The sequence below is a fragment of the Hyperolius riggenbachi genome, chromosome 6 (genome assembly GCF_040937935.1).
Source record: "Hyperolius riggenbachi isolate aHypRig1 chromosome 6, aHypRig1.pri, whole genome shotgun sequence".
In the NCBI taxonomy this organism is placed as follows: Eukaryota; Metazoa; Chordata; class Amphibia; order Anura; family Hyperoliidae; genus Hyperolius; species Hyperolius riggenbachi.
This window is the reverse complement of record NC_090651.1, coordinates 60,035,209-60,049,865: the sequence shown is the minus strand read 5'-3', so window position 1 is coordinate 60,049,865 and position 14,657 is coordinate 60,035,209. Positions and strand designations below refer to the sequence as shown.

At 44.0% G+C, this 14,657-nt stretch overlaps 1 protein-coding gene across 3 annotated transcripts in view; it reads right to left on the bottom strand.

Annotated features, from left to right (window-relative positions):
* LOC137520871 (FRAS1-related extracellular matrix protein 1-like) overlaps positions 1–14,657 on the bottom strand; it is a 288,103-nt gene that overhangs the window by 255,694 nt on the left and 17,752 nt on the right. For 2 of the 3 annotated variants that reach the window (XM_068239387.1, XM_068239388.1), the window contains exons 2-4: positions 12,058–12,292; positions 10,565–10,659; positions 46–356 (exon numbers count right to left, since the gene is read on the bottom strand). In XM_068239387.1, the coding sequence (XP_068095488.1) occupies positions 46–356; positions 10,565–10,659; positions 12,058–12,285 (634 nt within the window). In that variant the 5' untranslated portion in view covers positions 12,286–12,292. Of the gene's footprint in view, positions 1–45; positions 357–10,564; positions 10,660–12,057; positions 12,293–13,213; positions 13,283–14,657 lie in introns of all 3 variants that reach the window. The other variant, XM_068239386.1, reaches the window with a different exon arrangement.

The following is a 14,657-nucleotide window of genomic DNA, read 5'->3' as shown; positions in this document are numbered from 1 at the left end:
CTGTAGAGAAACAATACTCTAGAAGTAGGTGAGCAGAGCACTCACAACTCCTGATGCGAGCGTGCGGAAGAGGCCCAGCTTCATGTCTGATGTCACGCTTTGTATCCTCTATCACCACTTGGCCAAAGGCAGGGAGTCCCAGCTCAGACCCCAGAGACCGGGCCACGCAGTTTACTCCTGGTCTTTCCAAAGTCTGCTTGAATAACAGGATGTTTTTGTCCACTGATTTAGACGACACACCATAAAACTCAGGAACTTCGAGAGAGTTTTCCCCAAGCAGTACAATGCTGCTCACTGGCTCTGTGATCTTTACTTCTAGCTTGAAACTTTCCGTCACTGTCTCCTGTTCAGAAAACCTACAATGTAGAAAAGAGACAACCTGTGACTACAGTCATTAACGAGAGTATCCCAAGAAAACACTTAATAGTCATGAATATTGTATGTCTTCTTTCCTTTGTGCTGTACTATTATTTCCATCAATACCAATTCCATCAATGTAAGGCCCCTTTAACACTTGCCTTGCAAGCCTGCATTGCGTTACCCCGTTTTAACGCAGGGTAAAGCAATGGTAATTGCGTCATATTGTGCTGGATCGCCCACCAAGCCGCCATAAAGTCAACAGCGTGGACTTCCACAGAGATGCATAGTCGGTAAAAGTAACTTAAATCAGTGATTTTAAACATGTTGGCAGCGGTAGTGTGGAACAACGGGAATATGACAGGGAATCCCTGTGCAGCAGGGAGTACATCACTGGGTGTGGGGGGGGGGGGCACAGACATATTGTGCGTTGCGATGCGACGGGGACAGAGCATCACACTGCAAACACACAGGCCAGCTGTAAAACCAGCTTTAATGTATTCATAATCCAGTTAGACGTTTGAGAGTTAAAACAGATTCCTCTGTTTTCCAATCAGTTTTTACTGAAGAAATGTTAATTCAGATATTGCAAGCTACCACTCAAACTACAGCAGGTGCTCCAACGTTTTGTCCTACATTGTCGAAATGTCCTACGCTAATGACAGAATGATGGAAACTCAATCGAGGAGACCTACGAATCGAAATAACCTACTATGGAAAGAGGCTGATTGTATATTTGTTTCACTGTATGTTATTGCTAATAAAGAAATAGTGGAAATAAGTTTGAAAATGTAGCAGTTATAGATGATTAATCTGTGCTCAGGGCGGCTGCACGGCCCCTAGAAAGGGGCCTGCTCATTAGGACACACTTGCCGCTGCACTCCCTCCAACCACAGGCTATTACTCCGCACACCCGTAGGGTAAAACGATGAGGTGAAATGAGAAAACCTAAATGCGCATGTGCAGAGTGGGCGTGGAAAGTACTGCACACGAGCAGAAGGTAAAGTAGGCAAAATCGACGCGTAGGACAAAACGTTGGAGCACCGGCTTCTCCTGACAGACACTAGGGAAAGCTCTGAGGAAGAGAAGATGTCTCTCATTGTGTGGAGGTGCCCAGATCAGGTGAGATATGCGCTGCTGCTTCCCTGTGCATTACTCTTCACGCTGGGGGAGAACCAGGACAGGAAGGAATCGAGACAGGTCGGTGGCCGTTTGCATCAGCAGGAGTTCGTAAGTAGGGTACGCGTGATCTGGTCCATAAGACAAACTGACATTGGCCTCAATTCACTAAGCTTATTTCCTGTCTTAATAACGTTTCTAGAGTTACGACCATGGTGATGAGTCATGTCGTATTCAGGAAACATTTTACCTCAGGCAAACCTAAAGTTAACTCTTCTGTCTTTAAGTTAACTCGTCAATCCTTAAAATAACTCCAGAATTAAAGACGGGTTTATTAACTGCATGTGAAATTAACTACAGAGGAGGTAACTTAAGCAGCAATGAAGAGATAAGATAACTCTCTCACTGTGTGGTGGCAAGTTTTCTCTTGCCTTATTATCTCCAGCATGATCTTAGTGAATTGAGGCCTTTTTCTCCTCATTTTTGGAGGAGAGAAACATTGCATCTTATGGTTTGAAAAATATGGTATATTATGTATTTATATAGCACTGACATTTTTCACTGTACTTGAGTACATGAGCATGTCTGTAGGTGGCTATACACTGATCGATTTTGGTGGTTGATCAACCAATAGATTTGATTATTTTATACTAGCAGAAGGAGAATCGCACACCACTTGGAAGGTGCAGGATTAGAGCAACAAGTCCACATAAACCCGCACATTCGCTGTAGACCAAGTCCACTTTTATTCAAAGACTAGTGACCTAAGCCCGTTTAAAAACGTGCTCTAGGTCTGTCACCGCCGCGTGTGCGCACCCGCATGCAGTGCACGCACCTGCCCACCGTGCGCGCACACCTGTCCACCCTCCGCACGCGTACACACAAGCCCGCCCCCTGGCCTGTCCTGCACCCTGACCCAACGCCTGTCAGTGCAGGACATGCGAAGTAGCGCAAAAGCACTGACACAGGGACATGGGCCGCAGGGACACTTGCATATTATTAGGTAGGATAGTGACACAATTCCATTCCATAGACCAACGATTCACTTCGGGTCCCCGTGGGGTCCCCTTTGTCAAGGTAACAACACCAGAATGGGCTACAGCGGATGTGCAGAGCTTTTGGATTTACAGTATGTTGATTATTTATAGGATCGATTATAAATTGATTCATATTTTGCATCCATTAGGTTTTTATTGCTGACCCTAGAGGTGACCATTACATTTTACATTAGAGACAAGGCTCGAGAGAGGGTTCGATTCACTAAAGGGTGCTAACACGTGATATAATGTGCTAAGTATTATTATCACGTGCTAAGTATCATTATCACGTGAAGTCACTGCAGATCATGCGAACGGAATGTAGATCATGAATTATTACTGTATACAGTACATAAAGCGAGGTGCGTTAAACCTTGCACGTGCCGTATTACATTAACGCACATGTTAATGTAAGCACCGTTGCTGTTTTCATTACCAAACTCTATCTTCTGATCGAACGAAGCGTCGTAGTTTTCAATGGCATTCCACACTTAGCGCGTGAAGCGTAACGCCATTCACGTGATAAAACTTAACACGTGAACAATGGAAACTGTTCACGTGCACAATGGGCTCGATTCACTTAACCTCCTTAGCGGTAACCCCGTGTGTGACACGGGGTAAGCCGCCGGAGGGTGCCGCTCAGGCCCTGCTGGGCCGATTTAAATAAATTTTTTTTTGCTGGACGCAGCTAGCACTTTGCTAGCTGCGCCAGCACCCCGATCGCCGCCGCCGCGCGCCCGATCGCCGCTATCCGGTGCAGCGCGCGGCCCCCCCCCCAGACCCCTGCGCTGCCTGGCCAATCAGTGCCAGGCAGCGCCAAGGGGTGGATCGGGTCTCCCAATGACGTCCCGACGTCGCTGACGTTGGTGACGTCATCCCGCCCCGTCGCCATGGCGATGGGGGAAGCCCTCCAGGAAATCCCGTTCTTTGAACGGGATTTCCTGATCGCCTATCGCCGGAGGCGATCGGCGGGGCTGGGGGGATGCCGCTGAGTAGCGGCTATCATGTAGCGAGCCCTGGGCTCGCTACATGATTTTAAAAATAAATAAATAAAAAAAAACTGCTGCGCTGCCCCCTGGCGGTATTTTTCATACCGCCAAGGGGGTTAAGTGTGATAACTCAGTTATCACGTATAAAGGCTTTGCACGTGCAAACGCTCCTGTAAAGCATTGTGCGTGTGAACAGTTTCCACCGTTCGCGTGTTAAGTATTATTGCACGAATGGCGTTACGCTTCATGCGCTAAGTGCAGAAGGTCATTGAAAACTATGGCGCTTCGCACGATCAGAAGATAGAGTTTGGTAATAAAATCAGCAATGGTGCTTACATTAACATGTGAGTTAATGTAATACGACGCGTGCAAAGTTTAACATGCGTCGCTTTATGTACTGTATACAGTAATAATTCATGATCTGCATTCCATTCGCGTGATCTGCAGTGACTTCACGTGATAATGATACTTAGCACGTGATAATGATACTTAGCACGTGATAATGATACGTTGCACGTGCAAAGCCTTTACACGTGATAACTGATTTATCACGCTTTAGTAAAACGAGCCCAAGGTGATGATGGCCAATCAGCATTCTCCAATGGGGAGCTAGGGAACTAGAGGGCTCAGGTGCGTAAATAGAGGGGAGCAGCCCCTGGGATCGCAAGGGGGACAGAGCTGTGGGGGCCCCAACTCCTAACCGTCCCTTCCTCCAATACAGGGGGCCAACCATCAGATCAGGTGATTTCATGGCTACACTTGTTATGAGTGTGAAGATCATGATGGCCCCAGTTATTTCATGACCCTTGTGAGATGGTCTCCAAAATAATAAGGGGCACTAAGGGGAGGCAATGGAACATTGGGGGGCCCCATCCATGTTTCGCTGGGGGGCCCCATAAATTGTAGTTCCGCCACTGAGTGGGCCCAAACGGTAACAGCAACCTGACATGGGTTAGATAAAGCATATAAAGCTTTAGCTGGCTTGAAACATAAATACACTTTATTTCAGAGCACTGACAAATATATTTGGTGTTACACAAGTAAAAAATAACATTAATTAATATCAATTACAACAGCAATGATGATCTCCTGCATTTTAAGCATGGAATAATAAGCTAGGAAAGTGTTATAGACTGTGACATAATAGTTTTTATGAGCCGGCAGACGATGGGAAGGATCGGCTGTACTCAGATTTTACGGTTTTTAACCCGAAAGAGCGTTCTTCAAATAGACCACACAGGAATAGCAGTCTCGTCTGAAAGAGGCAGACAACTAAAATCAAAGCAATATAAATAATTGTTGATGATTTATAACCATGGTTAGCACTGCAGGAAGCCATATCTGCTGAATAATGCTGATGGTATTTCACCTTCCAGACTGGCCTATGCATTATCTTGACCTAACTGTAATACTTGTTATTTTGCATGCCTGGCCATGTTTTTAACTAAAATAATTTTAAAGCTTTATTCCAGAGCAAAATGATTTAGTTTTGGATAGTGTAGCAATTTGGTGTTACTGCTGTCTTTGCTCTCATTGGAGAGATTTTCCCTTTCTTCAGGTCTTTGAGACCTCCATTACTTTTCTGGACAATAACACAGAACTTTGTGGTCCTGGAAACAGGAAGCACTTGAAGTATTATGGTAACTTTTAGCTCACTCTAACATAAAAAATTGCTGCAGCCTCTGTTGGAGATTGACCCACTTCCTGTTAGGACAAGATGTAAAGGAAGCTGTCACAGATGAAACAGACAGTTATAAAAACTAAACAAGATGTTTCAGCCCCTTTGCACACAATCCAGAATTCAATAATTTGTCCCTGGGGTTGGGTTTTAACAAAACAGATGCCCTTTTATCTTAGCTATACCCATGCCTATATTGTTAGAAATACCAATTCTAGGAGAGAAAAAAAAATAACTGGGATAAAACTGGTCTCATGGTAAAATCATCCTAATTTAATCTTCAGCTGAATAACCTGAGAGTTTTCCTTAAAGCGGACCCAAACCAAACATTTTTTTAATTCAAAATATTTAGTTGCACCACTCTGAAACATACAAAGATAAATAAACACTCCTTCAAGCCTATGAGCATTTCAGTGCATGCTTTTCACCCTTCTCTTTTCATAGGTAGGGTTGTACAGGTGGCAGCCATTACTTCTGAGCTTAGTAGGAGGTTTTATATCATGAGTGTGTTTGTCATCAACTACCCTCCCTGACAGGGGCGTCATCTATGTGAAATCTCACACAAGCGGAGATCCCCTCCCCTGTGACATCATCAGTAGCAGCCTGTGTTTTGTTTTTGTTTTTTATCTTCTCCACCAGTCTGCCGGATTCTGTCCGGGCAATATGAAAGGAAGGGAGGGGTTCCTCCAATAAATGTAACATATTTAATATTTGTCATCATGCAGCTGAAAAAAGGCTGCTATTTATTATTATAATTTAGAAAACAGATTTTATTTCTGAAATCTTGTATTTTTAATTTGGGTCCACTTTAAAGGAAACCTGATAGATCTTTGAAAAAAAAAAAAAAAAAAAAAAGAGTTTCACTCACCAGGGGCTTCAGCCACCCCCCTGCAACGTCACTCAACAATCCTCCAGTCCCCTGCTGCAGCTAAGTTTCGGTATCGCCGACTTGTAAGTCGATGGCCACTGCGCCTCCGTGGCTCTGGCCTGCGTCATTTTTAGTGCTCCCATGGTCGGGTACAAGAAAATCTTCCTGTGGCAGCGCAGGACGCTCCTGGTGATGGGAGCGCAAATGAGGACACGCGTGGTCAGGGCCGTGCAGGCACCGTGGCCAATGACTTGCAAGTCGGTGTTAACAAAACAGAGCCACGAGCCGCGATTAGGGGTAATTGCAATCGCAGGACATGTAGCATTTTGAGCGCATTTTGAGCGCATTTGCCATGGTAAATCGCTTTGAAATGCTATTTTGCAACACTATGGGAGCCGATTACAATTTAAATAAACTTTACTATACTTAACAGGGGTCCTGATTTCCTGCTCCCATCTTTAGCTCCGCCCCCTAAAGGAAGCAGACACAGGCGCCTCTCGGACAGAAGCTAGACACCTAGTAAGTGTAATAAAGTTTAGTAAAAAAAAAAAAAAATGCAAATCACTAATCGGAACCGCTGTACAGTTTACTACAGCGATTTTAATTGCTGGGGAATCACAAATGCAATCCCCCTAGGAATATCTGCACACAGCGCAGCTGCACACACACCTCATATTGTGATTGGCCAGTAATTGGCCTATATTACCACTTCCAAAGTTGCAACTCATTGCATGGAAATGATGGCTAATGAGAAGAGTGATATGATGACTATGCCTTTTCTGCACATTACACATCATGACCCTCCTTTGCACTGCTTTATTCATTATGGCTGCATGGTTTTATTTTCTCACCAAAAAGATCAAACTCTCTTAAAAACAAATGAGAGGCCTCATTGACTCCTGTCTCTGCAGCACAAGATCCATTTCATCCATACTCTCTTATCTCTAGGAAACACCCCCCTTCTCTCTCCAAACATATCCACCAGAGGGTCAGGGGAAGCTAAAGGAAATTGAACAGCTTTGATATAACGGAAACACTTTCGTTTAAACATCCTGAACCGACTGTAAAGTGAGATAAGTTCACTGAACCGTCATTTTTTGAAGACAAAGTTTAAAAGCTTTGGATTTTTTTGTTTTCTGTGGTATACATGTATTATTGCCTGGTTTTGCATGAACTGAAGCCACAGGTTGTATTTTACTTTTTTTCTGGATAAGTTCTTAAAGGGAACCTAAATCAAACCCTCCCCAAAAAAATGAGTTTAACTTACCTGTGGCTTCTACCAGCCCCCTGCAACCGCCCAGTGCCCGTACCATCACTGAGCCCTGAGCCTGCGCCAACCCTGTAGTGCCCCTCTTTCACCCGGGTGACACTGCACATGTGCGGCCATGACCGGGCACCTCCTTGATCATGGTCCTGTTGCGGGGAGCATTCTGTGCATGCGCAGAACTTTCCTGGAGCTTATAGCAGTCCCTTTGTACGCGCCGTCACTGAGCGATTCTCCAGTCCCCCCGCCGTGCCCCTAGTTTGGCCGGGTGACTCGGCGAGTCGACGGCCACTGCGCATGCGTGGCCAAGGATGCGCGCGTCCTCGATCACACGCCCATTGCTGGTAGTATTCTGCACATGCGCAGTAGAGATTTCCCCGTACTGCAGAATTAGTGATGATCGCAATCAACAAATTACGATTTTGCTAAATTTCGCTTACATTTTTCCAATTACGCTTAAAGAGAGTCTGAAGCGAGAATAAATCTCGCTTCAGACCTCATAGATAGCAGGGGCATGTGTGCCCCTGCTAAAACGCCGCTATCCCACGGCTTAACGGGGGTCCCTTCACCCCCAAATCCCCTCGGTGCAGCGGGGGGGGGGGGGGGGGCGCTTCCTGGTTGGGGCAGGGCTAACCGTCGCAGCCCTGCCCCACGCGCGTCTGTCAGCGCGTATCTCCGCCTCTCCCCCGCCCCTCTCAGTCTTCCTTCACTGAGAGGGGCGGGGGAGAGGCGGCGATGTGCGTCTGATAGACGGCGCTGAGAGGCAGGGCTGCAGCCGTTAGCCCTGCCTCCAGGAAGAGAATTTTACGACCAAGTTTGCGACCAACTTTTCCGGGTGAGGGGTTTGGGGGTGCAGGGAAAGCGGGTGCAGGGAAAGCTGCGGGAAAGCGGCGTTTTAGCAGGGGCACACGTGCCCCTGCTAACTATGAGCTCTGAAGCGAGATTTATTCTTGCTTCAGAGTCTCTATAAACCTAATTACAATTTGCAAATTCAATTGATTTCGTGTAGTCATTTGTAATTTCGCATAAAATTTCACGAAATTCCACATAATTTATTGCTGACTTTAGCAGTGAATAGCAAAGGCCACATACACACATCAGACCATAGTCTTTTGAAAATGAAAGATCACAGACCAATCTTACCCCCTTCCATGTAGCATGAGAGCCATACTCTACACAGTCTTTTCTATGGAGCTGAACTCCCCATCAGACAGAAATCTTTGCAAGATGCTGCACACACAGATGCTGTACAGACACAAAAGATCAGTATCTGCAAAAGATCTGTTCCTGCCAAAAATCCATTCCTGCAAATTGCAATGATAGTCTGAGATCTGCAAATCATCATACACACATGATTTAACTGACATTCATCTGCAGATCAGATCCACCAGGATGGATTTTCAGATCTGCAGATGATTGCTTGATCTGCAGATGAATGTCAGTTAAATCATGTGTGTATGCTGATCTGCAGATCTCATAGACTATCATTGCAATTTGCAGGAATGGATTTTTGGCAGGAACAGATCTTTTGCAGATACTGATCTTTTGTGTCTGTACAGCATCTGTGTGTGCAGCATCTTGCAAAGATTTTTATCTGATGGGGAGTTCAGCTCCATAGAATAGACTGTGAAGGTATGGCTCTCATACTACATGAAGGGTGGTAAGATTGGTCTGTGATCTTTCATTTTCCAAAGACTATAGTCTGATGTGTGTATGAGCCTTAAGTCCCCATACATGGTATTGACACCAAAATTGCTGCATATGTTAAGGAGAATTGTGGGTATAAGTCAAAAAAAGAATTTTGCAAAAAGACCTTATAGTTTTTGAGAAACTCGATTTTAAATATGCAAATAAAAAATGTTTTTTGAACTTAGAAAAATGAGTTTAAAAACCATTTTTCTTTGCATTTTTAAAATCGAATTTCTCAAAAACTACAAGGTCTTTTTGAAAAATGATTTTTGTGACTGATACCCACTATTCTGCTTAACATATGTAGCAATTTTGGTAGCAATAACATGTGTGGGGGCTTTGCTATTAACCTCTAAACTTGGCACAAAATTATACAAAATTTATGCGAAAAATTACGCAACATTTTGAAATACTACTTTTACATACGAAATTAATTACGATTTTCTCTGAAATTTCACATTACGATTACGATGCATAATTGCGAATTTCAATGCGAAATTTCACACATGCGAAATTGCGGCCCACCACTGCTGCAGATGTACAGAGCACTCCCATCCATGGTAGCACAATCAGGAGACACGGGGAACAGGGCTGCACATCCAAAAGAATGAAAGAGGGGTGGTGTAAGGGACTAGAGTATCACTCTGTGATGGGGCGGGCACAGGGCAGCTGCAGGGGGCTGGAGGAAGCCCCAGGAAAGTTAACATTTTTGGGGGGTTTTATTTAGGTTCATTTTAAAGGAATACTGTAGGGGGGTCGGGGGAAAATGAGTTGAACTTACCCGGGGCTTCTAATGGTCCCCCGCAGCCACTCACCGATGCTCCGGCCCCGCCTCCGGTTCACTTCTGGAATTTCAGACTTTAAAGTCTGAAAACCACTGCGCCTGCATTGCCGTGTCCTTGCTTCCACTTAATCCAGTAACATGGTGCCCCCCAGGACCAATAGCACTCTAGGCAATGGCTTGTACTGCCTATGCCTAGATGCGCCCGTGCTTAGCACTCTCGCCATGCAGCACTGGGTCCCCTATGGTAGGGATTAGATTGTGAGCCCCTCTGAGGGACAATAAGGGTAAAGGAGGCGCCCTGGTGTAATAAAAGCATCTAAAAGCAGTTTAAAAACGGGAAATAAATTTGAGGTAGCTTACCTCAGTAACGAAAAAAATCTTTTGTGTTTTACAAAGGTTTTTATTAGTAGCACAGGCAACGCGTTTCGCGGGTCAGAGCCCGCTTCCTCAGGCCAATAACAGTGCCAAACTAAATGACAGATTCAGCAAAGGGAGCCTCTTATTACGTTCCATTGTTTTTGACATACTACACCATTGGGCTCCCACTTTTGTCTCCTGTATCTTTTCACTAGAGGGTGTTTTTGACACCCACATCCCACTCCCTCTGAGGGACAGTTAGGGGTCAAGACAATATACTCTGTACAGCGCTGCGGAGGATGTCGGCACTATATGAATACTAAGTAACAATAATAAATAAATAAATAAATAAATAAAGGAATGGATTCCGACATATTTTCTCTGAATATGGTTAGAATCACAGAACTACAAGGGAAGATTACCTAAACACTCTCAGCATCACTTCATCCACATCCAGCATGGGAGAGCCATTGTGAGTATAGCGTACTTCATCTGGTAAGAAGCGACAATCAAATCCCTGCAAAGAGATGGCATTGGATGAATTCTCAGCCAAGGATGTTTTGTATCAATGTCTGGTTTTGCTCTAAGTTCATACTGAACAGTAATGACAATGTGCATTGTTGAAATGTACTGAAATATATTAAATGGCATTTAAGTGGCACTGAGGTGGAAAAAAAACAAAACAACTTATGATATAATTCATTGTATGTGTAGTACGGATAATGAATAGAACATTAGTAGCAAAGCAAAGAGTTTCATATTTTTATTTTCTGTTATATAGCGGTTTTTCTATAACACTGCCTCATTCCCTAATATTTGCCGGTTACAAATTAGACTCTGTAATTTAAATGATGAAACAGAGTAGAGCTCATGACCCTTTCAACTTCTCCGTAGAAAAAAAAAAAAAAAAAAAAAACAGGTTTAGATACGTGCTTCAGAGAGTAGCATTGCTCACCAACTAAATTAGTCGGAGAGCTCAGAGAAGCTGTTTTGCATAGATAACAACTGACGTTTCTTAACTCTTCCTATATTGGAAACAATACGAGACTCATGTCTGTGCGGCATATCAGCCGAAGCATAGTTTCTAACATGACAATTATTGAGGCCTTTCTGTAATTTCTAAATTACGCATCTGGATTAGCAAGATTGGCGCAGAGAAAGCTAAAGAATAAAAAATGAAGCAGTTTCCTAGAGCAACCAATCAGAAGCCTTGTTTCATTGTACTGCTGAAATTTGATTGGTAGTTCCAGTCAGCTACTGCACTTGTGGCTCAGATTTTTGTAATTTGCCTGTCCTGATAAATCAGGTCTATCAAAAACTACCTTGGTTCTATTTGTTTGAAAATTGACAGCCCAAAATAGGTTTAAAGAGTCACTAATGCCTGAGGCGACACGATGAGATAAATGTGTATGTACAGTGCAAACATTATTAATAACCAGGCTATTTTACTTGCTTTATTTTGCTGCCTGAAAGAGTTAATTTCTAGACATGGAAGTGACAGCGTCTGTCTTGACGGTACCTTGTCGGGAATATAGTAAAGATCACTGATAAGCAAATTACAGCCATTAAAGGTTTCCTGGCAGAATACAACTTCTGAGACCAGGAGAGTTAGAAAAAAGGTCAATAGTTCATGTATTTTCATTTAGGGACACTTAATAGGCTGCCACAGAGCAGAGACAACAAAACATTCAATCTACTTTGTAAATGTTTAACTATAAAATAAAACCATGGGCTATCTAAAGAAGTCATTTTTAGGAGTTGGAGGATAAATACAATTGTTCATCTCATCAGTTTATTTTGACTTCGGGTTCAGTAACGAGCAATAATTCTTGTTTTCAAACTTAAAACCCTGTGATGCCCCAAAACTCGTATGTTAATGTTTTACAAACTTTACTGAAATGATCCAGTCACTCACCTGAGGAGACAGCGTTCCTACTTGCTGGGTGGTGGGCTCATTTAGGACCACTTCTACTCTGCAGGTGTCACTCCCATTTGGGATGTCAAACTGTAGTTCATTTTCAGTGATGTAAGCAGTTTGGCCTCTTCCTACAGTCAGTCCTTTGTTGGTCCCAACTAGGGTATATGTGGTCACCGTGTCCAAACTCGACATGGCCAGTAGAAAAGCCACTTTGAATAAATCCATCTTGTTCCTAAAACAAACAAATAAATATGAACCACGTGTTGACTTAAAACCACCCTATATACTGTAAATCAAATGGGCCTGTTCATATTTTGGTAACCTTGCAGATTAGGTTCCTTCTAATCAAATCTTTCAATATGCAGGTGACATTTGTTATCATGGATGATCACTCTTTACCAATACGTGACATAGTATATACACCCTGATTTACATCACAGGAGCCTATAGGTACAGATGTCCTGGCCCCCTAGACTTTGTCCTCCATGAACCTACAAACACCTGCTGAACTGCACCGCAAGTGTGTTGGCTGTCCCAGCTGTCACTTCTCCCTTACTTCCCTTGCCCATCATAGGTAGCTGCAGGTGCACCTTAGTATTAGGTAGACAGAGCTATCCTCGGTATTAAGTAACTAGAGGTACCCCCAAGTATTTGGTAGCTAGAGGTGCCCCTGATTAAAGGGAGATCTGGTCAGTGGAATCCAGGGACCAGGGTGAGTAACCGCTCATTTACACACCGCTAGGGACTCTGCAGTCTGCACAGGCAAGGCGGGAGGAAGGTACGTGGGGAGGGGAGTCAGCCACCTTTCCATCATCAGCTGCCTGTAGGCACGTGCCTGCTTGCCACCTGGTGTGTATGCCAAGGTGGAAGGGTAAAAAAAGGTAGGCGCCAGGCTCCCGAAGATCCTCTGAACCCTAGCCATTTTCATAGGTTGTGTCATAAAAATTTTTTGGTTCTTCAGTGTTTCGAAGGCTGAACTTACAATTTAGTTGTCCTGCATCTATGAAAAATCTTACTTTGAATGACCCTCAAATGCGTCATTGTTTCATTTTCATTTTAGGACCTCAGCTAACCCTACTGATAGTTAATCATCAATAAGTTAGTTACATTATTAATAACATGTTGGTTCACTGTAAATTAAGTTTGTGGTTACTTTTACGGTGTAGGAGCCAAACCACGGAGCAATGAGCGAGGTGTAGCTGATTTCTCACGTCCGGCTTGCCTTGAAAAAAAAGAAAGAAAGAATAAACACTCCCTGTATCCCTTCATAGAGTTTTGAGGATGTGAATCATCCAAGCAAACAGGTTCCATGAAATATTCATCAGTGCTGGATTCGATAAGTAGGCCTGGGGGTTCGGGAGATCAATTACTAACACTACAACAAACTCCGGAGAAGAAAAAAAAAAGTGAGGGAGTCCGGGTAGCGGCTCGCCATAAATAAGTAATTATTGCAAATTTCCAGCATAGTTCAGCGCTGGGATCGGGGACGGCGGAGCGTGCCAATAAAGGATGGACTTGTTTTCCATTCCAGCTGATAATGTAACTCTGTCTGATTCATTTCCATAATTGCCGGTGCCATGGGAGATGCAAGAAGACGCTGAGCTGACGGTCACTGACGATCAGCTTATGTCATGGTTTAACCCAGATTAAAGAACGGATCCTGGCAGATAAATCTAAACACCCTTCAGCTTATGTCCTCCATCCAAAGTTATGAAAGCATTTTCTGTCCGGCCAATGATTTGAAATCTACCTTTATGCTGCCTGGCCACTGGAGATGAGCTCACACTTTACATAAAATCAATATCACAGTAAACCTGCTGTTACATAGTCAAGTTCAACCACACAAAAAAAAAAAAAAAAAAAACACCACCATCCTGCACCCACACCAGGCTTAGATTTACACCACAGGAGCGTATAGGCACAGATTTCCTGGCATCCTAGACTTCACCCTCGATGAACCTACAGACCTCCATCAAACTGCACCGCAAGTGTGCTGGCTGTCTGGCTGTCCCAGCTGTCACTTCTTCCTTACTTCCCCTGCCCATCATAGGGAGCTACAGGTGCACAGTATTAGGTAGCCATAGCTATCCTCGGTATTAAGTAGCTAGTGGTGCCCCTGACTGAAGGGAGATCTCGTCAGTGGAATGGCGAGAGCAGGGTGAGTAATCTCTCATTAACACTCTGCTCAGGACTTTGCATAGGGGAGGAGGGAAGCACTAGGGGAAGGGAGTGAGCTGCCTTACCATCATCAGGCGCCTGTAGGCACGTGCCTACAGTGACTTATAGTAAATCCAGCCCTGACCCACACATTTCCCAGTTGATTTAGGGGAAGGTGAAAAACCTTACAAGGCCTGGGCCAATAAGCCTTAAAAGAAAAAAAAATATTTCCTGACTCCAAATGACAGACAGATAAATCCCTGGATCAACTCTCCCAGGAATTTCCTAATAATTATAGCCATGGAAGCCCTTCAATGTAATATAAGCATCTAAGCCCTCTTTAAATACAGATATAGGTCTTGATTCACTAAACCGTGATAACTCATATCACGGCGCTTTTTGTGCGCATTTTCGCGTTTGCCCGGTTTAGTGAATCAAGC